General features: G+C 50.9%; 8 protein-coding genes across 8 annotated transcripts; 2 read left to right on the forward strand and 6 right to left on the reverse strand.

Annotated features, from left to right (window-relative positions):
* Positions 1-123: 123 nt before the first annotated feature.
* Positions 124-1,981, forward strand: cps1 (Gly-Xaa carboxypeptidase; the record flags this gene model as incomplete). Its single annotated transcript, XM_025619861.1, has 3 exons — positions 124-467; positions 517-1,814; positions 1,887-1,981. 3 exons carry the CDS (start codon positions 124-126, stop codon positions 1,979-1,981), a joined length of 1,737 nt encoding a protein of 578 aa, XP_025474956.1.
* A 548-nt stretch (positions 1,982-2,529) lies between these two features.
* gta1 (glutaminase GtaA) lies at positions 2,530-5,002 on the reverse strand (the record flags this gene model as incomplete). Its single annotated transcript, XM_025619864.1, has 8 exons — positions 2,530-2,608; positions 2,664-2,799; positions 2,854-2,997; positions 3,048-3,250; positions 3,302-3,885; positions 3,936-4,378; positions 4,450-4,742; positions 4,809-5,002. 8 exons carry the CDS (start codon positions 5,000-5,002, stop codon positions 2,530-2,532), a joined length of 2,076 nt encoding a protein of 691 aa, XP_025474957.1.
* Positions 5,003-7,556: 2,554 nt separating this feature from the next.
* Positions 7,557-10,260, reverse strand: BO87DRAFT_368888 (uncharacterized protein). Its single transcript, XM_025621951.1, has 3 exons — positions 9,737-10,260; positions 9,494-9,658; positions 7,557-9,417 (listed from the first exon to the last, which is right to left on the reverse strand). Exons 1-3 carry the CDS (start codon positions 9,818-9,820, stop codon positions 7,804-7,806), a joined length of 1,863 nt encoding a protein of 620 aa, XP_025474958.1. The 5' UTR covers positions 9,821-10,260; the 3' UTR covers positions 7,557-7,803.
* Positions 10,261-10,952: 692 nt separating this feature from the next.
* Positions 10,953-14,223, reverse strand: anxc4 (annexin ANXC4). Its single transcript, XM_025618397.1, has 2 exons — positions 11,528-14,223; positions 10,953-11,469 (listed from the first exon to the last, which is right to left on the reverse strand). Exons 1-2 carry the CDS (start codon positions 13,844-13,846, stop codon positions 11,155-11,157), a joined length of 2,634 nt encoding a protein of 877 aa, XP_025474959.1. The 5' UTR covers positions 13,847-14,223; the 3' UTR covers positions 10,953-11,154.
* On the forward strand, positions 14,016-15,119 carry BO87DRAFT_319621 (uncharacterized protein; the record flags this gene model as incomplete). Its single annotated transcript, XM_025619860.1, has 4 exons — positions 14,016-14,119; positions 14,377-14,509; positions 14,606-14,724; positions 14,939-15,119. Coding segments are annotated over 4 exons (537 nt in total), but the record flags the coding sequence as incomplete, so codon positions are not given.
* A 567-nt stretch (positions 15,120-15,686) lies between these two features.
* aspE (septin) lies at positions 15,687-19,343 on the reverse strand (the record flags this gene model as incomplete). The annotated part of the gene is made up of 4 exons (XM_025625592.1): positions 15,687-15,817; positions 15,942-16,981; positions 17,041-17,554; positions 19,325-19,343. 4 exons carry the CDS (start codon positions 19,341-19,343, stop codon positions 15,687-15,689), a joined length of 1,704 nt encoding a protein of 567 aa, XP_025474961.1.
* A 1,042-nt stretch (positions 19,344-20,385) lies between these two features.
* On the reverse strand, positions 20,386-21,678 carry BO87DRAFT_319648 (vacuolar protein sorting-associated protein 62; the record flags this gene model as incomplete). The annotated part of the gene is made up of 5 exons (XM_025619863.1): positions 20,386-20,743; positions 20,842-21,003; positions 21,054-21,110; positions 21,166-21,496; positions 21,549-21,678. The coding sequence occupies 5 exons, from the start codon at positions 21,676-21,678 to the stop codon at positions 20,386-20,388; spliced, it is 1,038 nt and encodes a 345-aa protein (XP_025474962.1).
* Positions 21,679-22,498: 820 nt separating this feature from the next.
* On the reverse strand, positions 22,499-23,718 carry BO87DRAFT_380551 (uncharacterized protein). The gene is made up of 4 exons (XM_025624321.1): positions 23,331-23,718; positions 23,113-23,245; positions 22,995-23,052; positions 22,499-22,927 (listed from the first exon to the last, which is right to left on the reverse strand). Exons 1-4 carry the CDS (start codon positions 23,399-23,401, stop codon positions 22,611-22,613), a joined length of 579 nt encoding a protein of 192 aa, XP_025474963.1. The 5' UTR covers positions 23,402-23,718; the 3' UTR covers positions 22,499-22,610.
* Positions 23,719-24,250: the final 532 nt, after the last annotated feature.

Consider the following 24,250-nt stretch of genomic DNA (forward strand, 5'->3'; position numbering starts at 1 on the left):
TCTGCGATAAGATAACCCCATGCTTTGACGTAGCCTCGGCCTTGCCCTTCTCCTCATTATTATCCTCGGATTCCCCCAGGGTTCCTATCTTCTGCAGAAAGTGCCCCAGGAATGGAATTGAAGATGTCCAAGTTCCAATTGCTTCCCCTTGTCGCAGGGCTGCTTGCCCCTTCAATTGCAGCCCTCAGCATCCCTTCCCCGCAGCAAATCCTCGATTCTCTTACTTTCGGAGAGCACACCGACGGCTTCTGTCCGCTAGCACCCAAGGTTGAGGTCCCTGACGACGGATTCTTCCCAGCTCTCAAGTTCGTAGAAGATGCCTCGTTCAAGTCGCGCCAAGTCAATCGTCTCTCCAGGGCCGTCCAGGTCCCAACTGCGATCGACGACTACATGAAGGACCCCTACGACGAGAAGTTCGCCCCATTCCTCGACTTCCAGAACCTCCTAAAGACCCTCTTCCCCCTCACGTACGTCCGCAGTCCCCATCCACACACAACTCCATCTAACACAATCCAGCCACTCCTACGCCCGCGTAGATCACATCAATCGATTCGGTCTCGTCTTCACCCTCAATGGCACAGACGACAGTCTCAAACCCCTGCTCTTCACCGCGCACCAGGACGTCGTGCCCATCAACGACCCCGCCGACTGGACCTACCCCCCCTTCGATGGCCACTTCGACGGCGAATGGCTCTGGGGCCGCGGCGCCAGCGACTGCAAGAACGTCCTGATCGGACTGATGTCCGTCGTCGAAGACCTACTCTCCCAGAACTGGAATCCAACCCGCACCGTCGTCCTCGCCTTCGGCTTCGACGAAGAATCCCACGGCTTCCTCGGCGCCGGATCCATCGCCAAATTCCTCGAGAAGAAATACGGCCCAGACAGCTTCGCCTTCATCCTCGACGAAGGCGGCATGGGCCTCGAAGTCCTCGACGACACCTCCAACGGCATCGTCTACGCCCTCCCGGGCGTCGGCGAAAAGGGCAGCATCGACGTAGTCCTCACCCTCGCCGTCCCAGGCGGCCACAGCTCCGTGCCCCCTCCACACACAGGAATCGGCATCATCTCCGAGATCATCTACGAACTCGAACGCCAGGACCTCTTCGTCCCCGTCCTCGACACCCACCACCCCACCCGCAAAATGCTCGAATGCCAAGTCCGCCACTCCCCCTCACAAGTCGAGCCCTGGCTCGCCTCCGCCCTCCAATCCAGCGACTACGTCTCTCTCGCAGAGAAACTGGCCTCCTCCCGCGGCGACAAGTTCCGCTTCATCCTCCAAACCTCCCAAGCAGCAGACATCATCAACGGCGGCGTCAAATCCAACGCTCTCCCCGAGAAAATCAGCGCCCTCGTCAACTACCGTATCGCGCTGCACCAAACCCCAGATGATATCAAGAACCGCGCTGTGGATATCATCTCCCCCATCGTGAAGAAATATAACCTCTCCCTCACGGCCTTCCCCGAAAGCGATACCGTCGACCCTGCCCTCAACAACCACCTCACCCTCACTACCCTCAGCGGCGCGCTCAGCCCCGCCCCAGTCAGTCCAACGGACACCGACACCGACGCCGTCTGGGCCCGGTTCTCGGGCGTCACTCGCTCTGTGTTCGAGTCTGTCCCGAGTCTCGAGGGCAGGAAGGTCGTCGTCAGCGGAGACATCATGACTGGAAATACCGATACGAGATTCTACTGGCCCTTGTCGAGGAATATTTATAGATGGAGTCCGTCGAGAGCGGGTAAAGCGCTGAATATCCATACTGTGGATGAGAGGATCGATATTGATATTCATCTGGAGGCGATGATGCTCTATTATGGTATGTGTATCCCTTTTTCTTCTTATGGGTATATTTGTAATGAGTGGGTGGGTTAACTGACTTGTGTTATAGATCTTATTCGCTCTTTCGACGGATGGGATGATTCGTCTGTTATGGATGCTGCTGTTGCGGATGATGATGATGAACTTGCTCATGATGTGCTGTGAGTTTAGTTACTTGCGGTATAGGATACTTCAGGCTTGGTATAGGTATGGGTATGGATGAATGATGGTTATGGATTATGTGGTGTCTTGCGCCAAAAGTTCATGTCTTTCCTGGAGGTCAATGAAGTCCAGATCTATTTCCATGAATAGCTCCATATTAGTCAAATGCAGTTAACTATGTGTTTGTCTACCGATCTGAGGTTACACGGTAAGAGTCAAGTAGGAAAGATAATTAAGTAATATTTGCAGCTTCCTAGGAAGATAATCATGTACTCGACGATGCCCTATGCATTCACTGTAAACCCCCCTCTCCCCGTAATATCCATAGTAGAGGAAGTCTGAACGACAGTGACAAGAAGACGGGGAGGGGGCAATATCCCTGCTTAAGCAATATATAACAATAATAACAATAAAGAGCTCAATATAAATGTGTAACGAGTGACCTGCACATCGGATGCTGAAGAAGAAAAATGGAACGGTTCCACTGAACCAAGCAGGGGGATATTATGCACAGTTGCAAGGATGAGTCGGAATGAAACGAGAGAAGTGGTTTAATTGCCTTGGTTGAGTAGAAGCAGGGCAAAGGCACCGCCCACGACGGGGCGGTCGATGAAGACGTTGGATGGGTATCTATTATTAAGAGGTCAGCTGATTGAAGTCGAAGTGGTTTCTGGCTTTTGCTTACCCTCCGCCAACTGCATCGTAGAGATCAGTCATTGCGTAGTTTGTGGGCGTGTCGTTGATCCATTTCGAGAGAAGCTGCGTGAACATGTCTCTAGTGCTGGTTGATGCGATGGCCGCAGTGAACATTTCCCAGTCGGCTAGTAGAACAGGTTAATTAAGTGAACACCATAGTAGAGCTGTGTCAAGCTTACCCTTTGTGTAGTTGTGTCGGGTGTCAAGCGGTACTCCGTACTCTAGCTGGACAGTGGGGTAGAAGGTGCTCTGCATGTCGTAGATAGATTGCGGGACCAAGTTCAGTCCCAGCTCCCGATCGGCATAAAGGTTGTACAGGAGACCTAGTGAACTGTCAGTATACGTAGTCTGGCATTATTGAGGTGGAACATACCGTGGGTGTTGTTGGAGCCATAAGCAAGTGTAGCATGAGGAGGGTTGGCATCGTGCGCGACGCCCAGGATCTGCCATCTGTCGATGTAGTTGTGAGCAATGGCAGTGTAGTTGGCCCCGTTATCAGTGTGATCAGTCTCATTGCTAATGACAGCCATGGCTTCGATACCGATGATGCCCTTCAAGGCCAAGTTGGTCTGGTTTCTACACCTGTTGTTAGCATCTAATATCACATAAGCGGGGTTCTGCACATACGCTAAGCTGCCTGCAAAGTCATCCGTCGAGATTTGGTTGGCAGGGTAGATAGCATCCTCCACAAGGTATGCCGTCCACTGGTTGAGCAAGGTATAATGCTGAGACAGGTAATCCGTGTCGCTCGCCTTCTGCGCATATGCCAAGGCCATGATGACCATGTTGCCACATTCTTCTAGTGGCATTGCCTCATCATCGCCCTTAGGATGACCAGTAGCGTTGGGATAGTGGCTCCCTACATCATGCATGGCGTATGCGTTGGGGTAGTTGCCAGACTCCTGAATTTCGAAAAGTGGCTTCAACAACAGATTGAGAAGCTCGGGGTTTGTGTATAGGAAGATGGGATGTGCCGGGAAAATGACATCGACTGTGTTTACGTTTCCATCCGACGAGATTTCCTTCATGAACAGGTAGGTGTTGTCCGGGGTTCCGCACAGTTGGGTTGCGCCAAAAGCTTGACGGACCGTGAGAGAAGTGATCGTCAGGTAGTCCTGCCCAGCTGCAGCAATGGAATCCTGGGCTACTTGAGTATCAAGATCCGACGAGAGCGAAGAGGATGTCGCATAGTCATTATGGAAGAAGTCCAGCTGGAAGCGGCATTAGTATAGCCCTAGCAACCTTATCTCGTGGGACTTACAGCTTCTGGGCCCGTGCTGAAATAACTGGTCCACAGCGAAGGTAGAATAGTGGAATCACTGCTACTCCCTTCGTACTGAATTGCGTCGGTCTGGGCAAGACCGATAGAGTATAGAACTGAAGCTGCGGAGTCCACAGATCCAAGGTCATGAGCAAATGCAAAAATAGGCCAGTCGGTAGAAATGGCACGGTAGTCAGAGTCCTGCGAGTCGCCTAGCGTTCCGTTCGCAGCAAATGCTGCACGTACATCAACAGCTCCACCAGACTGGTAGGTCAGGCTTTCACTGTTGTCTGTGGCCCAGTACCAGTCTCCCCATTCTCCCTGGTCGCTAATCTCGGAGAAAGCGAGCTGGGTTTGGCGGCTGACTTTGTGATAGGCGACACCGTTATCGGTGGTACCATAATCCCATGTTGCGGTCGTGGTTCGGTCTCCCGACACCCATTCTATACAGGTTAGACACAGCCCACCCGTTGCTACGCAGATGTTTTCTCCTGTCCGTATGGCAATTACTCACCGGCCGAAATATCTGCGTATAGCTGCACATCGTGGGCCTCGCCATCGAGAGACTCAACCTGCACATCGACATAGGAGAAAACGAGCGACTGCCGTTTGTAATCGTTTGGTGTAATCGGCGAAAGGAATGTGATGTTCATCTCCACCTTGTCGGCAACGTTCATGGTGAAAACACTCTTCGTTGATGTGTACTCATAGGAGGTTTGTGTCACAGTTTCCGGCCCAGGGATTCCCATCCAGGTGTAAGCACTGCCATCAACACGAATCATACCAGCCCAGCCAGTGACCTGGCCACTATTCCAGCAATACTATTAGCTTTTAATTCACTCCAGATCACACACCATCAGTATGAGTACTTACGACCAGAAAATCGGCCATTCACCTGCAAGATACCCACCATTACCTCCATCACTCCCTGCAGACAGCCAAGTGCTCAAGTACGGCGACTTGACAGCCAGCGGTATCGCAGGCGGTCGGGCAGGCGAGAAACTAGAGGTAGCGCTGGCCGAAGCGGCCAGCACCGTAACCAATAAACTTATGAAGAACTGATACATTGTGAAATTTGACTGCAAGTCAATCAACAGGCACACATAGTCCTTTATAACAGTACTTCTTTTGTTATTCCCCACAGGAAAGGCAATGTCAAAACACTTAAGGTTCCGCAGAATGAGATAGGTAACTCCAGGAATGGGGACTGGAATGTCAGGCACAGTCTCAGGGCGTAGACAAGCGACTCAGCATTCCGGGAAGAAATGAGGGAATGGGGGCATAATTGAATCAAAAGCAACAACCCTGATCGTCAGGAGATTCCAGTCAAAAACAAAATATCCCCAAGTTCTCGAAGACGGCACGGAACTGCGCGATAAGAAATTATCTCCCCCCAGCGTCGTCTGACCTGTCAGTCTCCGAGTGGACAGGACCCATGCGGTCTGCATCCATATGTCCGAGAAAAGCAAAGAGGTTATTCATGGAAGAAAGGGGGGCCGGTATGGGAGGGGGGCGTGGCTGAGTGTGATCAAATCTTACCAAGAAGTCTTTGATTAAGGTATGTGGTCTCGCGGAGCCATTTCCCATACACACAACGCTGGGCTTGCAGGAAAGCCTCGGGCCAAAAGCAAATAACTCGGCCAAGAAGAGAATCAATGGGCCAAAGCAAGACGCCACTAGCTCGAGCAATATACTTGTTCTAAAATCCAGGTGAGCCCATGGACCGGGGCCCTAAGGAGCGCAGATGAACTAAACAATGTCAAACCAGGCCCCATGGTCTTTACAAGCGGCACGAGATTGCATATGACTACTTACTGAAAGCGGATATGACCGAGTGACAATATCATGAGTTCCGCGCCAGCAATAACGATAGATTAACCGAGGAAACAGGTGACATGGCTTTTGACCGAAGTTATGGCGGCGGAGATATGAAGTGGATGCGGCCGGCAAGAGAGTGAAACAACCGACAAACAACTTTGATGGAAGACACACACATCCTCCATGTGAAAAGGAGACCGTCTGAAAACGGCAGGAAGTAACATGGCGTTGGTGCCAATCGATCCTCCCACCGAATAAGAGTTCTTACGGTGACTCCTGCAGAACTCTGAATTGCTGCATTCGGAGGGTAAATCATATACAGTATCGTGGCCATCGAAAGTCAACCCCCGGAATCGATCAGTCACCGCCAGACCGGTTATCCCAACCAAGCTAGATACTGCTCATATCGATCGCAAGTCCCACGACATTTCCCAGCAAGGGGAGGAAAGTAAAGCCAAACGGCCAGCATCGGGGTGGACTCGAAAAACCTACAGTACAGCGAGTGGACAAGCAGAATGAACTGGAGCCCGTCAGTGTGACCGACATTTGTGATAGCATCATGTGAGAACATCGATACCTCGGGGTTTCCCCCTCATTCCCCTGCGTCCAGGAACCACGAAGTCCACCAGTCAGAGAGAGAGGTGCAGGGAAGAGGTGCGCATGGCTGCAGTGTGACTATGCTCGGCCAGTGAGCATCGACCATGGCTGGTGAAGATGTGGAGATGAGGGAGCGAGAGATTTGGAGATGGACGCCTTGACCTCCCCGGGGATCGGATGGCGGCAGGCTGACCAACGCGGAGTTCTGGCCGTGCCTCTCTCTCTCTCTCTCTCTCTCTCTCTCTCTCTCCTCCCAGCTAACTATCTGGACTATTCTACTATCAGTAAGTTTATTATTATTCCCTGCTCAAGATCCCAGATCGTGTTCCACCGAAAGAAATGATCCGTCATCTCGCCAATGCAGGTACCAGGCAACAATAAATCCAGTCCAGTCCACTTTGCTTTTTGCTGCTGTTCTATTTTCGACTGTTCTTTCTTTGCGCCCGATCTTTGCCACAGGGGACTGACTGACTGACTGCCATCCAGACAATGCAGCGGTCGATCTGATGTTCTTGCAGAGTACTGAGACTGCTTAAGTAGTATACTGCACCATGTGTCTCACAGACAAGACATCAGTAGTAACCTGCACGAAGCGCAGACAGCTTCAAGTCGACGAATAAACAATCCAAGACACCGCTCCCACCTCGGTCAACAATGAACTATTGATAGTTACGGTCAGGGGTAGGGAGTAAGTAGTCTAGTAACCACGGGTTAGTCCAGGAACAACAATGGGCTTGGTTGTTTGCTAGTTTGATTGTTCATTTCCACCAGAGCCAAACTCCTCCGACCCATGGTTTTGCGAGACCCGACCCACCGACAATGTATAGAGCTGATCGGACTCACATGAACCAAAATAAAGCATAGTTACTGTAAAATCAAAGACACACTAGCTAATCGCTAGTAGATATCTACTGTTAAGGTTTCTCTTGAGCTAGACTAATACATAAATATCCTATAATCAACAGAAACCATTCTACTACTAATGCAACTCCATCACTAGTAATGATGTCTCAAGCTACAATGTAAATTAGCTTCGCTAATTTCTATTGCTGCATGATGTATTGCATATTCTATTGTCTACTAGATACAAAGTCAATGATGTAGGGAGATACTACTAAGTAAGCTGTAGATAACAGATAGTCCGAGAACTCCGATCGCGCCATTGCTCTCACTCATTGCGTTTCGCGAACTAAAGAATATTATCGCGGCTAAATTACTGCTTAGGAGAGCATAGTACCTTTATTTCATCGACATGCGTGGGAAACTCTCTGCTTACCCATTAGAAACTGTCTACTGATGCTTCCATCTCACCCCAAATACAATCTGGACTAAACAAAGAGCCAGTGGGATACTGGCACATGCAAAGGTACATATCTATATACAAGAACCATGCAACTATACTAACATATACAGAAAGATGAACAGTCTCTTTTATCTTTGACTTCATGAATCTCTAATCAGAAGCATTATTCCTCAGTGGCGTCTCCTCCATAGGAAAACTCTCCTCCGAAGGCACATGCCGATACGGCTGCGAGCGCTGGATTCTTCTCCTCCGAAGGACCCAAAATGCGCCCAGAAGAACTCCCGCGAAGGACGATACAACCAGGATGAAGATGAGAAGGTTTCCGAGGCCACGCACAACCTGGTACGCTTGAGACAGCGCCGCAAGGAGGTCCTTGGTGTCACCATTTGACAAGGCGGACGAGTGGTCCTCGCCCGTCTGGGCCTCCTTGTAAATGCTCGACGGGTTGATCGGGGAAGGAGCCTTCGATGAACCCACGAAGCCAGCGGCCTCCCAGTTATCGGGGACCTTGGTGCGATGCACGGCCGAGGTACCCATCACGTTGCCTTGGTGGTCGACAGCCGCAGCAGATACCCAGTCGAGGAACCCGTGGGCAACGAACATAGTCTCGAAGTCGGTCTTGGAGACGTTGCCGATCAGCACGGGAGCTCCGCCGTCATATGCCTGGGCGTAGAAGTTCCAGGCGGCTACGTCGGTCGCACCGTTCCAGCTGACATGGAAGATCGTGGCCAGGTCGTCTTCGGTCGTGCCGTATACAGATGCTACGAGATCGGGCGGCGCGCGAGGCCGGCCGGTGAACTCGTACTTGTATGCGCGGTAGGTCGAGAAGCGGTCCGATGCGAACTGGGCGGTCATTAGGACTTTTCCCTCGGGAGAGAATTCGCTCTGGTAGCCTGACTGGCTCCAACCAACGAATACGTTGCCGTTGGGGAGGAGCTGGGTATTGCCACGGAGTCGGGAGAGCTGGCCGTCAGGACGGTTGTAGCGTGCGATCAACCGGGCGGTCATCGGGTTGGCGGTCGTGTCCAGCTCGACAAATAGGGCTGAGGATATGATCTCGTCGGTGGTAATCTCGTCGGAGGCGTTATTTAGGAACGAAATGATATGGTGTGTACCGTTCGACGAGACGAATTTGACATCATGCTGCTTGGAGAAGACAAAGTCCTGGACGAAATTGGTTTCGCGCCCACCCAGTCGCCACATCACGCGGCCGTCTACGCCGGAAATCATATAGATGGTATCGGTGAAGCGCATCGAGATAATGTAGTCGCCGGCCTCATTCTTATCCACGGCATTCATATGCACAGAGTCGAATCCCCATTGTCCCATAGGCTCCTCCCAGGTGTGAAAGCGGTCGGTTTCATGCAAGCCCAGGTGATCGGATGAGTCCCATTCAAACAGCGGTGCACCAGTAGCCAAATCCAACTCTGCAAATCCACCCGTCAGGAAAAGCTTCTGTTCCCCGGGACGGCCCACATCAGCCATGTCCAGCATTTTCGACTGATAGACACAGGCCAGGGCTGTCTTGCCTCCATCCATGACTTTAAACTCGTGGACATTGAATTCCCAGGTATCGTTAAGCTTGAAGACCTCGGACTCCACCTCATAGTGCTGACTCAAAATAAGACCGCTTCCGGGGACAGTTTCATCGAAGGACCGTTGCGCGATCAGGGACAAGTGAGGCTTATCGTCGATATTGTGCACCGCTTTAAAGTCGAAGGTGTTTCGGTTATCGAACATGGGGGATCCGGCCCAGATGAGAACCTGATCGCCGCGATTGAGTTAGTCATGTTGACGAATCAACCGATTCAAAAACTCAGTGGAGAGGGTAGAGTCTTACGCCATCTTGGTCATAGATATAGGGTCCGACCTGATACTGCAGATACTTACGAGTCGGAGATTCGGGATCGATCATGCCGTAGGGAGCAACAAACCAGTAACCCGGTGCGGCGCGGTCCCGGTCATGGTGAGTGATTTCCCATTTCAAGGCCCGAACTTCGGGGAGCTGAGGCGATCATCATGAGCACGAGAGCAACACATGCATTACTTAGCCGTTGAGAAAAAAAAGAAATGGTCAACTTACTGTCACAAAGGACATGAGATCCTCATCGTGGCGCTGCGCAACAGTGAATTGCGAAAAGAGCAAGGCGAACAGACACCAAATCATGGTTCGGGCGGAGAGTGATGATGAACCCTCCCAGCAAAGCAAAAACCCAACGAGCGGAGGAGGGACAGGCCAGGGGCGGAGAAGGAAAGAGGAAAGGGAGGAGGAAGGTGAGAAGAGAGAAAAATGAAAACCCGATCAGCCATGGCGCAGGAAATCATGAAAGGCTGATTTGCAGATACACGCGCCTTATACGGATTGGAGAGTCCCAACCCACGCCGCGGGCCCAGATAGATAGTCTCGTTATTCGACTGGGCACCCCGAAGATCGGCATAGGTCTCCAAACACCCGTCCAAACACACCCACCACTCTTGCCCTCGGTCAAAACTCAGGAGAGGGAAGATGGAACCAGGAGAGAGAGCGCTAAACATGTTCGCACCCACGCAATCTTGGGACGGGCGATCCAATAGGGCAGAGCTGACTGACGGGCTAATGTTGCCTGGCAATGCCGCGCCCACCACTAGAGAGGCCCGGTGGCTTGGGTTTGATCTCGGCGCAGTGGACAAGAATAGCATGGCTGGACTGCTTACGTAGGCCGGCTTGCCCTGTAAGGAGTCAACTATGGGACCATGTTCTGTAGGTTGATAATTAGGCAGATAGAGAGAAATGGGAGTTGGACTATATTCCGAGTCATTAAGGGTCTGGGAGAGGGAGGGTGTGACAGGGTCTTCTTCATTCCTCATCTTCTTCCCGCTCGGTCGCGGCGGGTCCGCTGCTTGGCTTGTCTGTCCCGCCTCTCCCCTTTAGATCTCAGATCCATCCAGGAGGAATAAAAACTCTCTCAATTCCAATACATAATACTAAAATAGTAGGAAGATACTTTATGATGGTCTTAGAAAAATACTCAGGGATCTCCGAAAACATCGAATATCATTGGCTAACTATCCTAAATTCAGAGTCAGCTCCTGATGTGTCGGGGCTAACCAAAATCTGACCCTGTTGAGGGACTCTGGAGATGCTGCTAGACTCTCTAGCCGGTGGTTAGGGGGTCACTAGTCAGTTTGGGCCCCAAACCCACGGTGGATTCGCTAATCTTTCAGTCCAGCCGCATCTCTCGCCTCACACCCCCATTTCAAGAAGAGTAGTAGGTATTGTGATTTTCTTGATACTTGATGGTAAACATTCTAGCCTCCAATACCTCCCGAATGGACATTCACCGCATCGTTATCATTTGCATCGTCATCATTATCTTGATCATCATGGTCGTTATCATCAGTTGAAACACTCATGCCAAAATATCATCATACTGTTCCTCTAGCCATCTTGAATTTCAAATGGCGTTGACACCCCCTCTCTTTCCTCTCTGTGAGTGGTGAGTGAGTGAATGTGAGAGAGATCTAGTAATCCCGAGTAGCCAAGACTTTCGAACTGCGCGCCAACTCGATACAAAACTCCGCCCAGTCGCTCTCACCGCTGCTGGTCAACACCTCTTCCTTGATGGCCAATTCCAGGCGCTGCCCGTATCGCTGCTTGAAGTCATCCTTCACGCGCTCCAGGTGCCGCGGTTCCCAGTGCAGCCGGACCAGGCGCGAGATCAGTAGGTCTGACCGGTCCTTCCCCGGGCGGGACTCGCGAAGGGCTTGGTGGAGGAGCTGAGCATCGCGCATCGGCCGGTTGATGGCTCCATTGAGAATATGCGCAAGAGTCTCTCCCTAATCTCAGTTAGTCCATTGACAATGTTCGAAAATGATAACTCCTTCGGAAACATACCACCAGGTTTCGGGACTTGCTAATCATGGCTTTGGCAAAATTGTGGCCGTATCTCTTTTCATACGCACGGAGGACCTCTCGCAAATGCGAATCACTCCGCCGCACAATGATGTAGATCATGGGCGTTTCTCCCCCATGTTGTGTCATTAGTGCGGCATACAAGTTGTGCACGTCTTCATCCACCAGACGCATATCAATTGGGTCACGCTCGCTCTGTCGGCTCTCTTCCAGGACAAGGAGCACCGCCGTGCGGAATTTGTCTCCTTTTAACTCGGCCTTCATACACCTCTCCAGACTGTCTTTATATCGTGAATCTGAGAAGCCCTTCTTGATCTCGCGGATCTCTCGGTTAGTGCGACCAAACAGACATTCGATGAGGAGTTCACGCCTAGAGTTGCCCAGCTGGTAAAAGCAATTCGCCCAGAAGCCTTCGGATTCCCATCGACCAAGAGCGGTGGCGTGGCACGCCTTGCCAAAGGCGTCGACTCCAACCCTAAGTTTAATGAGCTTGGCGATGTTGATTCCCTTCCCATGCAGTTTGTTATGTCTTTTGAACTCGTCGCGGAGTTCCATGATTTCATCTGCGCTCAAACGCGGCAGTATGCGGATCAGGGCCTTTCTATCGGGATGCCGTGGCCGTTCCAGGGCATCGTGAAGCGCAGCGGCATCCGGACCCGCATCATAGAAAGACACGCGTTTCTGGCTGCGACTGGGGGTTCTCACCACGACATTCTCAAGTTCCCCAGAAGCACGGTGTTCGTACCGCACGCGGCTGCTCTCCCTCTTTCGGCTGCTCTCCCGCTTTGGGCGTTCGACTGTCAATGTCGTACGCTCCCGATCATCTTTGGATCTCTTCCGTCTATGTACCCTGAGTTCTTCATCCGAATCATACTCAAGAGGCTCCATATCGGAAATGTCGCCGTCCAGCCTGGGGGCAATGACGATCGGTGATGGCATAGGTGATATGCTCTGATACGTGCCTTTGTATGGTTCCAGCATTGGACTGACAGGCCTGCCGGTCGGGTCGGGGCCCTCGACCGCGAGGTTATTGACAGAAGATACGGAGCGGCTGTGAGGACGCGTGGTGGTACGAGGCGCTATTTCGACGTACTCCATCCTATTGCCCGAGCTGGTGGTAGGCACCTTAGAGAATTGAGGGTTAGCAGAATATTTGACATCGGCAACCTGTGACTGTTTGGCTGCAGTAGCTCCAGTTTTGGTGGAGAATTGGGGTGTTGTCGAGTATGCGACCGGCTTGGCTGCGCTATCTGCTGCGCTCTTAGAAGCATATTTAACATTTGGATCTATGTGCGCGTATTGGTACTGAGGTGGGGCAGCGTAGGGTGTCTTGACAGTCGTGTCAGTCGAAGCAGTGCGCTGATGTGCCGAAGCCGCATGAGTGTAGGCGTTGCCCCCAGGCATCGACAGTGGACGGCCATTAAACGATGAATAAGTCTCCTGCAAGCCCTGTGGAGTCACGTAGCGTACGGAGGAAGTAGTGGCGGCTGCTGTTGTAGCAGGTACAGAGGGCTCAGTGGTTGCAGGATACGGAAATGCCCCGGGCATGGATGGAGCTTGCGCCTGAGAAGTTGGCGGCACGAAGCCCGGTCGCTCACACTCTGGGACCGGTGCCCAGTTGGCCTGAGCTGTGGATGATGCAGGATAGCCACCGTAGGGGGAAGGCTCGGGACTGGCGAAATTACCTCTGATTTCTTCTCTCGAAGGGGTGTGAGAGTGCGACGGCCTGCTGCCGTGGGCTGCATCGTTATTAAGAGCCCCGGACATCATAGCAGGATCCTTGCGACGTGCAGAACCAAGCTTAGGCATATAACGCTTGAGACCTGAGATTCCGTATGTTTTGTTGTCGCGGCTCCCGGGAAGATCACCGTATGCAAGCGCATCATCATCGTCCGAACTCAGCGAGTCGAGCGAAGACTCACTTTCATAGTGAACAGATAGACGATGGCGTGAATTGCGCGGCCCGGCGTCACGCCTTGCCCCTTTGCTTTCTCCCGAATCGGATTGATAATAATGATCGCGGCCGAGTTCGGGTCGCAGATAGGCTTCCCGTCCATCAGACTGGAAATCGGGACCAGTAGCGCCATACCGCGAGCTAGTCCGATGAGCGCCACCAGGGCTTACACCTCTGCTGCGTGATCGAGCACGGAGCTTTCCATCATTGAGGTCAGAGGTGTAATAACTGCGGGGATCACCGGCGGACGGATCGCGATAATCGCGAGACTTGGAACGCTCGCGGATACGGCCGCTTGGGGACTTGGAACGGCCTCGCGACCATGGGTCGTCCACCTGGAGCGACATGGATCAAGGCTGGGGAATGAACCACCACGGGTAGGTGAAGTGCGACAAGTGTGACAGCCGATCGCCCACACAAGAGGAGCCAAGATATGGTGCAGACTAGGAACTAGCTTTGCACGGAGGACACAGTTCTCAGGTTACCGTTGAGAGCGTAGGTTAGCTTGATAAGCGTGAATGGAGACGGAAAAGAAGGGCGCAAGAAAGAAGGAAGAGAGGACTGGTAGAAGGAAGAGAGGAAGAGGAAGAAGAAATGAAGAAGAAAGAGTGGCACTGCTTGTGGGAGGAAGCGGCCAAGAGCAGCAGATGGTGGTTGTGTGGTGGGAGGGAGACACAGCAACTGATCATCGGCGGGATCACGTAGAGTTCAGCTGGGGAAATTGGCCCAGTCGGGGTTTCAAGCAAGCAGTTTATGTGTAGTGGGACTGCAGGATAAGGACACGGAGCTTTGTCATTGGTGTGCCGGGGCATCAGTGAATCAATCCTCAACTGAAAGATTCGCTACTGTACTTTCCCATTCCAATCCTTCATTCGAGGCAACCAACGCCCTCTGGAAGGAGCCGCACACTGTTCTGTGTAAGTGCACTGTACAGTATTAGTCCTCTGCAGCCTTGCGAGCGCAACGCCGGCCCACTGGGCGCGATATTAATGTGCGACAGATATCCACTGGTCTCACGAATGACGGCCGAGAAAGCTTGGGGTCCAGAATCCACATTCCTGCCGGCCAGACCGTGAGTCAAACCGCCCCTCTTTACGTCGCTCTAGCGCTCGTATACTCTCCGCCGGCAGCTGGACGAACCCCTCGCGCAACGAAGCGTCATTGGTCGTCTCGTACTCAGCTTGGCCGATCCCGCCATCTTTAGCCTGCAGGAAAGTCTTCCAAGGTGCAGCATCCTGGCATGGCGCTGAATTAGCTGGCCGGCGCTGTCCACCGGTTCTAAATCTACTGGTGATTCATTCAGATGACTGACCATCGGAAAATCAGGCAATCAATTTTTTTGATGCTTCCTGAATACGGAAGGACTGGCCTTCAGGGCTCCGACTAAGCTGGGAGTGGATGATCTGTTCTTCCTTCATAGGTAGATGATTGATCGACAGAACAGTTCATACAGATAAAGCTGAACAGTGCATAAGGCAAGCGGCGACGCCGTTGACAAATAAGAGCTCTTTCAACCTCTACAACAGCATCAGCCGGGGTTCCTGGCCAATGGACCAAAATAGGATGTCCGGGACACGAAGCATGGCCCAGCGACAAGGACCGAAGGATATCAAAGGCTGAATAGTGGCTCTTTTTGATCATGGCAAATGGCCGAAGAGAATATGGGAGAATACATGAAGATGGAAGATAAGATTTAACAACGGTCAGAAGGTTAAAGCGCGGGATAGGAGGCATAAAAGAAAAAGAGTAACTTGACCAACTCAGCCAGATGCTGTGTTGGGCACACAAGATCGGGCTTGTGCAGATGTGGAGGCACTAGAACACCAAGTTTGATATCACAGGCACGTAGAAATGGAAGCATAATCTCGCGATAGTTCATCAAAAAGAAGGGAAAAAAGTCACTCAATTCGGTACAATTGCGCAAATACATAGGAAATCGGGTGTCTCTCTCAACTATGCTCGAAGGCAAATGGGAAACAGAAAATACAATGTCCAAGTCAGGCGACTTCGGAAGAAGTAAAACACAACATGCTGAGACGCTTCGCTCATGAGTTCCGGGCCCCATTCAAGGCAGATAAGGGGTATCTTTTCTTTCCATATTAATGGCACTTTTGGCCAAGGTTCCCAACATTTCTCCGCAAGAGGGCTTGGGCAGTCAATGAGACAAGTCGGCATTAACGTCATTAGTCAAAAACTACACAGTATCCCTCCGGGTCCAGGACGGTACACGGCCGCGACCGCGAGCAGCAGGTAACAAGAAGGGTCGAAATTAGTCCACACGAACAGAAAGAAGAGAAGGTTCGCAGAAACAAGATATGCTATGCTGAAGGGGTATTGAATGATGACCGGCTGCAAGTCATTAGCGGAACCGGCGCACATCCGGTCCAGTTCTCCCCGCATACAGCTTCTTCTGGGGTGCAGCGCTGGCCACAGCAACATTACGGTTCAAGCGGCTGGTTCTCCACCTCTCATACCAGACCACACGGCTCGCTTCGCGGAGGTCAGAGCGCCATTCGTTGAATACGGCCTCCTTCAGTTTGAGGAAATCACAGTGCTCGGCGTTGTACGGGTCAGCGAACCCCCAGGCAAACTTGCGCCCAACAGGCTCATCGCCAGCCCTAAGTGAATGTGGATCGGGAGACAAGATGGTAAAAGGAATATGCTGAACGACGGCTTGGGAACCGGAAGACTTGCGCGTGTCCTGGCTGCGCTGGGAGGGCGAACGTGGAGACCGGGCCTCTGCACCTTCCTCATTCGCAGCGCTGGCCTCCGCATCCTGTTCGGTATCTTGACCTTGCGCCTCCTCGTCCTCATCATCGCTCTCAGAAGATGTGTACTCTTCCTGGTCGTCCAAAGAAAGGATCTCCAGCGGGTCAATATTGGCTTTCTTCAAGCTATCCCAGACAGCCTTCCTGAGGTACGCCATGTGGGCTGTGGTGATCGTATCGGCCTTGCTGATAACCGGAACAACTGTGGTCTTGCCCACTATGGTTCGCAGGACCTGAACATCAAGACGCTCGTCAAGAACACCAATGACAGGTGTATCGGTTGCCCTGGGGGTTCCCTGCGCAGCCCGCTCTGCAGCCGCTATATTCTGGTCCAAGCGGACTGGATCCAGGATCAAGAAGGTGCAATGGATATGGGTGTCGCGAGCTCCAGGTGACCGAACAACCTTCATTTCCTCACTTAGCGTTTCCTCGAACTTACTTTCCAGGAACCCAGTCACCCCTCGTAGCTGGATGTCAACGATGTTCTTCTCCAGGCCTTGAGAGTCCCAGAGGGTCAGACCGACTCGTTCGCCGTCGATCTCTGTCTCCAGATAGTGGGAAACGTAGCCCTCATTGGCGGGGGATTGGCGAGCTTGGTATGCGATTTCCTCTGGCAAACGGGAGGGGTGCTTATGCGGCGGCAATTCCAAGGACTTCTTGAGGAAATTGAGAAACGAGGTCTTGCCCGAGTTACTTGCGCCGACAACAAGGACACTAGGAGCACATGAGAATTTGACCCCACCGAGCGATTGACTGTAAACAATGCGACTTACTTGTACGGGGTGGGATCCTTGCGCCGACGCAGCCGACGCGGATTGTTGACGGTACTGACAGCACTGCTTGCGTAGCTATAGCGTCCACGGTGTGTCATGCTCTCTGCTCGTGCGTAGGCGTCGCTCGGTTCCGGGGCAACTGGCGTGCTTATCGTACTGCGGGGCACAGCTTGCTGCTGAGATGAGTCGGGCTGGCTTGCAAGTGCAGCAACAGTGTCTCGGCGCTCATCGCCACCAAAGGTCTCAAGAACTGGAGCCGGCGAGAGATCAGGTAGACGCGGGGGTTGTTGATACATAATTGACTCGCGCTGGCGGCGAGCTTCTTCTTCCGCCGTCTGAGCCTTCGGCATCTTCTTTCCGTTCTTGCTTCCGGACGAGCGTCTTTCGCCTAGAATTTCAATAGACTTGGAGCGACGAAGAAAACCCAAAGAAGATGTTCGGCGTTGGTCTTTGGTGTCCGTGACGACAGGAGGGACTTCTGCGGAAGGCTGAGTCCGACCCGGGGTCCGGGGTGCTGGTGAAGCGGTTGCCATTGGTTTTTATTATGGGCGGGCTCTTCCCTACCCTTATCACTCACTGGCTGTAACACAAATTGGGTGGATTTGCCAAAGAAAAGTGGGGACGCAGGGAATGAATCGTGTCTCAGATATAGACGCAACTCTTCTTTTTCGTCCCAGAGGATCAGTTAGTTTAGTGTACCCGGGTTCTTCTTGGGTTCGATCTTGAATAGGAAGGCCCAGAGCTGGTTCAATTGATTTAAATCACCCTAGCCCGAAAGACAAACGAAGTCAGTCCCAGCTCAGAAACAACAATCGGAACTTGACTCCATCAAGACTGAGCTAATGATTGTGCGGTCTTGCGGGATTGTTGAAAGATCATAATATTATTTCGGGTTGTATGATTAACGTACCGAATTTACACGCTTATTCTGGAACCAGTCGCGTGTTCCTCCTCCTTTTTGTCCAGTTGTAGCACAACTGCCTCGATGAGTGAATCGATCCTCGATCAAGCAAGAGAATAAATACTCGACCAAAGTTAGAGTGTCGGTGACCAAAGATGCAATTAAAAACGACACGGCTTTTCAGTAATCACAGAATCGACATGCACAAGCCCAGCAAGCGATTGTCGATCTTAACCCACGTCGCCTGTAGAGAAGCAGCGGGGCTTTAATGGAAAGAACAAACGGGGTTTTAAGTCTGTCTGTCCTTTTTGACTCACGATCCTACCAGGGAGAGTTGAGGAGAAGCCTGCTCACAGAGTCCGACTAAGATGGCGCATACAATTGCGATAAGATCAAATAATATCAGAAGAAGAGAAGGATGAAGAGGGTGGGAACAGAAAGAAACGGCACAAAAAGGATGACGGCGCTGGAGGGCAGATGATGATCGACCAGTGAGAACGGAGAACAGGCAATGCTTTCCTGTCCCAATTGACTCGACCTCTCACTTTCCTGTCACTGTTTGTTGGGAGTCTCAAGAGCTTGCTGAGTTCTCCGATACCCTTTTGTGGTTGTTGTTGTTGTTGTCTTTTTTTTTTAATTTTTTATGCTTTTCTTTTTTGAGGCGAATGTTGTTTTTCCTTATTTCTTTTTTTTTTTCTTCTATAATTTCTTTTGTCGCTGCACCTCGTCGTCTCGTTCAGGCGGAGAAGCAGCTCGGGAAGCTTTTTTGGAGCTGGATGAAATTCAGGGGCAAAACGGCAGCCAGCAGGGGAGCTCGACCTTTCCCATTCTCCCCCACTCAGCACGCTTTCCGAATGTATTAGGTTGCTACTTAGGTTGCTTCTAACTCCCGACTTGGTCTAGGGCCGGACGGCTAAGCTGGAAACTTTGGCTCGCACACTGGAGGGGCAGCCCGTTTAGCGATTTCAGTCCACGTCTCTCCAATGCAGTACGACACCGTGTGCGTTGGTATAACCCCGGGGGGGGGGGGGGGGGTCATAGGGGAGGGGGGCGAGGTCAGCTTATTTGGAATGATATCTGCATCATATCTCTTCTCTGCTTTGTTTCAGTTGGAATGCTAACACCTTACGGAAAATACCAAGGGCAGTCTGGAAAGAAAAAGGCCGATCAAATCCACTGTACCGACGGAGAACGTCCAGATGGAGGGAGCCACAACTGCCTGAATAATGAATGATCTTCCCAAACACCCATATCTCAACGCTCGTGCAGTAACTAACTCCTACTTCCTTAACGGAGTCGGCCAGAATTGGGGTAGTTAGATAACTACTCGGTGGTCTAGAAGTTAGACCGGAACCAATTCAGTAGTGTCTAGCCGATAGACACGGATTGGATACATCCTCATGCTGGATCAGGCGGTGATCAAAACTCCATCCACACGTGGGTACTCCGTGCTATCGACTGTCATCCCATCCCTTGAGTCCACCACCAGATTCTGGTTGCATATGGCATGCATCCATTCCTACTGTCGTCACTCTTCGATCATATCTCCTGTCCCAGCATGCCGATCAGACTTTGTCCGACTGCTTTAAAATACAACAGATAATCACTCACACAGAGATATAGTAAGTATCCTATCAAAATAGGGGCGACAGGAACAGTTCGGCATTTCGGTTCTTCCCGATACCTCTAGACAGCAAAACAGCAAAACAGACAAGACAGACACACACAAAACCGCCCCTTTTCTTAGTGCGGGGAGGCAACCCCCCAATCCAGTATAGTCGGAAAACCTTACGTGGTCGGGTAATAATAATACTGTTATTAAACGATCACTGGCAGCCCAGCAATGAGCAATCAGCTTACACCCTCCCAAATTTGCCCATGTTTCCGTGCTCATCCGCCTGCTCGTGCCGGTCAGCCCCTGAGTTATTAGAGGTTACTGTCGGACCACTCCCTATCAGGAACAGCCAAACTCAAGAACTAGGAAGTAAGCATGGCCTACAGTAAATACCTGATGGAAGAACATACCTAGGCCATTCTACCATAAGCTTCTGTAATACAGACTAGTTGATGTGAGTCCCTAATTTGCGTTCTATCTAGTCAGTACTCCTCCCTCTTGCCCTGCAGTGGGAATGTGAATCTGGACTAAATGCAGCAGAAAGCAGCCGTAATCAGAACATCAGATGATCAATCTCCCAAGAGGCTGACTTGAAAACACACACCCACGCACACACACATAACAATCTAATCCACAATCCCACACAGTGGTGTATACCCTGTCTTACAAAGTACTCCGTCCTGTATTCCGATCTCCACATATATCCACTCCCCTCTCTCTGTCCTCTGATCGTCCCCCTCCCCGTTCTCAACGGTTTATGCCATTCTACCCTGCACTGTATCCAATCAACAAAAACGGTATGTATAAACAGAAAAAACTAGCACCCTCTCTACATCATCTCACCATCCTCATCATCCCAAATACGAAAAGGCAGCACGACGCAAGGACTATCCGGACAAACAGTCGACCTGACAAGGTGTTTGAATTTAGGCCCGTTCGGGCCCGCACTGTATTTCGCTTGTCCAAAGAGCTCCGGTCCCCCCGGCAATGCGTCGTCTCCCCACTGCCCATTGAACTCTAGCCAGTTGACTGGATATCTGCGGTCGTAGGGCTGGAATGTCTGGCTGGCTGCGTCGAAGCTATATGCGTATGCGTTTGCGATGGGATCCCATAGGGTTCCTCTGTCTGTGTAGTCCATTACGAAGCCGAAGGGGAGGTTGAGGTGTGGGATGGCGTGGTCGTGGGTGCTATGTATTCCATTAGGTTATCAAATGTTGTTTTAGCTATAGTTGTTTTCTGGGGAAAGCCGATATTATAATGCTCTCTAGGGGCAGTTCATACGTACCCAGGTACTGCGTATACGGCATGAGAGCCATTAGCGGAGTATGCGATCGGTCTTTTGCCCTGCTTCTCGGTTGCGTCGTAGGTGAAGGCTTCGCCTCCGGCATGTTGGCTGTACCAGATTGCTTGTGGGAGTCCGTTATCAAAGCGAATCATGTTGTGCTCCCTAGGGATATCAGTTGGGAATTGATGTAGAGAGATAGAGGTGTTGCGCACCAGTCACCGACGTGGTCTCCAAACTGCATTCCCAATACTGTGTTTCCCATATTGTACCTTTCATAATTTCAGCATGGGTTGTAGCTCACTCTCAGTACTACGGATCACTTACGCATAGAAGTAGAAGTAGAACGCATCTACTGTCCCATTTCCATGATCACGAGTGATTATTGTCGATGAGACAGCTCCATTCGTCTTTCCATTTGTATCTGGCCTCACTCCACGAAACCATGCTGGCTCTGGAGTAGCATCGATGCCCTCTATTGAGGTTAGGTAGACGCTGGTGTTTCCCAACTTGTTGAGTCCCGCGAGTTTATTGAGTGTTAACGGTGATGGTGCTCCTTTAATTGCAGTATAATTCACCATTGGTGTCGTGTGTACAAGCTGTTGTCCGATATCCGAAGGCATGTATGTTTCCTTGCTATATAGCCAGACGAGCGGTGCTGGATATGACTTAGAACAGTGGCGTTAGTAGATATCCTAGAACTTGCTTACCATAGTCCATTACATAGCATGGTAAAGCGGTTGATGTCAGATTATAGGCCACGATTGTCTCGTTGGGCTTGGTCATTGACAGGCGTAACTGCAGCACAGTGGAGAAGAACTGCACTAGAAAAGTCCACATGTTGACTGGTCAACCGTCATTGATTTCTCTGTCAAGAAGTGTAACTTAATGTAGAGAGAGCTGTTTCCACTATAGAAGGCGCAAGTGCAGATATCGCACAGCAGGGTTGTCCCGAACTGTAGCCAGCAGCGTATTAGCAATGTTATATTGCAGAGGTGCATATCAGGTGTCGAAAATATGGGACCTGCCACACGGTGTGGTACAGCCTGCAAGCCAATGTCTATCTGACCTTCTGACACTTCCATGTTGAGGGTCATTGCTGGGCATGGACTCTGTTCCACCCTCACTGGTAAGGCTAGTCCGGGGATTGTGGCAGGTGATGAGCCAGAAGAAGGCAAATCATTGCTTTTTCCTTAGCCCCGTGTCAAGTACTGGCTGCAGAAACAGATGTGGCCGTCTCCTCGCCCACCTGCGATCTTCATTGCAGGGGTAGTCCCAGGGTCCGAAGCATTCTGCAGCGATATTGGTTGCGAATGAGTTGTTTTGCGATAAGCATGATCTGGAGTGGTGCATCTGATGGGCCCTTGTTTGGGATCATAGATGAACGTGATCGTCTGGTCACACTCTGCTCCGGCCAGGTCCCGTGATGCTGTCTGTAACCAGTCAAGTATGCGCTTTTCAACCCATGCCAAATTCCTTGCTTCTCAAAACATACAGACATATACCACCTCACCGAGGGGGGTTATTTGGGTGCATCATGCATGGAACGGCGCATAGTTCATGCAAATGTTTTGTTAGCCTTATGAATACCCCTCACTCGCTCAGGTCTAGAGAACGCTCATATGCTAACATTTTATTGGATATCATAAACAGACAAGCCTTCTTAGCGTCCATTCCGGGTTCAAACTGTCGGAGTCAACCAAGACAATACGACTGACTACATAGAAGCCAACACCATCCCGAAGTGAGCACGGATCAACAAGGAACCAAAATCATAACTTCTCCCCTGCCGCCGCCTTCTTCTCCGCCTCAAGCTCCTTTCTCTTCTGCGCCTCCTTCATCAGCTTGAATAACCGTAAGTCGAGAGGTATCCTTTCACCCAGCCAAGTAGCACGTTGGGTGTGATTACGCTCTTCCTCGGTCTCCACCGTATTCGGATGGATCAGTGCACTCAATGGTCCCCGATTGACAACAAGCCAGGGCACAAAGGCACCAAATTGTGCAGGAGTGAAAAGGTTGACTTCGAACATGGCCACTGGATGAGGCCCTATCGGCCTGTCGAAGAACTGATAGATTCGTAACTCGGGAACTACTCAAGTCAGTAGTGTTACTACACGAGTATTAAACCGCTATTTTGGAAAGGGGATAATACTCACATTCACGCCTGATCCTCTCCCACAGGGCTCTCGCAAAAGTGACCTGATCTGGATTGTTCTTTTATGATGCAAAGTCAGCCAGGAAACTATGACGCCCAGTACACAAGTATCCACCAACCTGGAAGTGATAGATATGAATATCGAAGCCCCCGCGACGACCCTTGGTGAGAGGGTCCGGGAACTCCTCGTATGCCTTACTCAGAATCCCATGCTGGGGGTTCCTTAAGGACTTTCCATCCTCGTTTCTCTCTCTGTACCATGACACGGGTTAGGCTCAACGCGTAAAACAATATATCATTCATTCATCTATCTGAATCGGTATTTCACCTTACTTACTCAGATAGCGGTTCTAGGTTCTCATATCCCTCTAACGGCGAGGGATACGAATATGCAAATTGATCCGTCATTTGAGCTCAGGCGTCGTCGGAGGTACACAAATGAGATGTGCCTGCTCCGCGTGTGAAAGACTGATTCAAGACAGTAATCGGATCAACTGCTGCTTTAACCTGCCTTTAACCCAATCTGCAGCGTACGGTCGATAATCCTCTAACACTCTAGATGTTGTCTGATAGTAAATGCAGTAGTATTCTCAAGCAGAATGATGGTAAGAAAATCAGCTGCTATCCGAGTCCATATCCGACAGTACTACCAAGTTCCGCCATCGGATAGCGGCGACAACATATACCAATCAACTATGACCAGAAAGACCCCCAATACGTCTGTCTAATGTCTTACCAATCAAGTCTTGGACTGTGCCACAAAGAGCGTCGGGTCTTATCCACTCATTGTTACCAGCGATGAGGCCATTTTCAGGTGATTATGCAACAGTATTGCGATATTCCGCACTTATGACAAAAGTGCGGAACTAGGTGAGGGGCTTGTCTTGGCGTGTAGACCCGTTGTTTTGTGCCTGAGGAAAATAGAGTTTTATGGGGGAGCAGTATACTATGTAGAGTGCTAGGAAAAAAGAAAGAAGCGTTTATTTATGTTTCTATTCGAGGAATGTTGGGCTTTAAGTCGGCATTATTGTAAGATGCATAGCTGCTTTCACTAGAGTGGTTGGTATGCAGCTTGAGAATCCTTCGGGATTCAAATATATTTTCCTAGCGTTCTGATAAAGGCTTGGATTTATTTTAGACCACACCCCACAGCTGATTTAATCTATAGTGATTACTAGTACTACAGGCTAATTAGAGATTGGCTTTAGTACTATCAATGCTTGAAGAACAGATACAAGCTACTGGCCCGTATCAGTG

Source organism: Aspergillus neoniger, assembly GCF_003184625.1.
Source record: "Aspergillus neoniger CBS 115656 unplaced genomic scaffold BO87scaffold_48, whole genome shotgun sequence".
Lineage (NCBI taxonomy): Eukaryota > Fungi > Ascomycota > Eurotiomycetes > Eurotiales > Aspergillaceae > Aspergillus > Aspergillus neoniger.

What these genes read in the sequence shown, in the direction of transcription:
- BO87DRAFT_368888 (XM_025621951.1), bottom strand. Translation starts at nt 9,820, where the DNA reads ATGATTTGGTGTCTGTTCGCCTTGCTCTTTTCGCAATTCACTGTTGCG. An exon ending in ATCTCATGTCCTTTGTGACA is followed by an intron (nt 9,659 to 9,736) that starts GTAAGTTGACCA and finishes TGATCGCCTCAG; the next exon opens with CTCCCCGAAGTTCGGGCCTT. An exon ending in ATATCTATGACCAAGATGGC is followed by an intron (nt 9,418 to 9,493) that starts GTAAGACTCTAC and finishes CGCGGCGATCAG; the next exon opens with GTTCTCATCTGGGCCGGATC.
- anxc4 (XM_025618397.1), bottom strand. Translation starts at nt 13,846, where the DNA reads ATGTCGCTCCAGGTGGACGACCCATGGTCGCGAGGCCGTTCCAAGTCC. An exon ending in GCAAGTCCCGAAACCTGGTG is followed by an intron (nt 11,470 to 11,527) that starts GTATGTTTCCGA and finishes AACTGAGATTAG; the next exon opens with GGAGAGACTCTTGCGCATAT.
- BO87DRAFT_380551 (XM_025624321.1), bottom strand. Translation starts at nt 23,401, where the DNA reads ATGACGGATCAATTTGCATATTCGTATCCCTCGCCGTTAGAGGGATAT. An exon ending in TTCATATCTATCACTTCCAG is followed by an intron (nt 23,053 to 23,112) that starts GTTGGTGGATAC and finishes GCATCATAAAAG; the next exon opens with AACAATCCAGATCAGGTCAC. An exon ending in GGAGAGGATCAGGCGTGAAT is followed by an intron (nt 22,928 to 22,994) that starts GTGAGTATTATC and finishes TGACTTGAGTAG; the next exon opens with TTCCCGAGTTACGAATCTAT.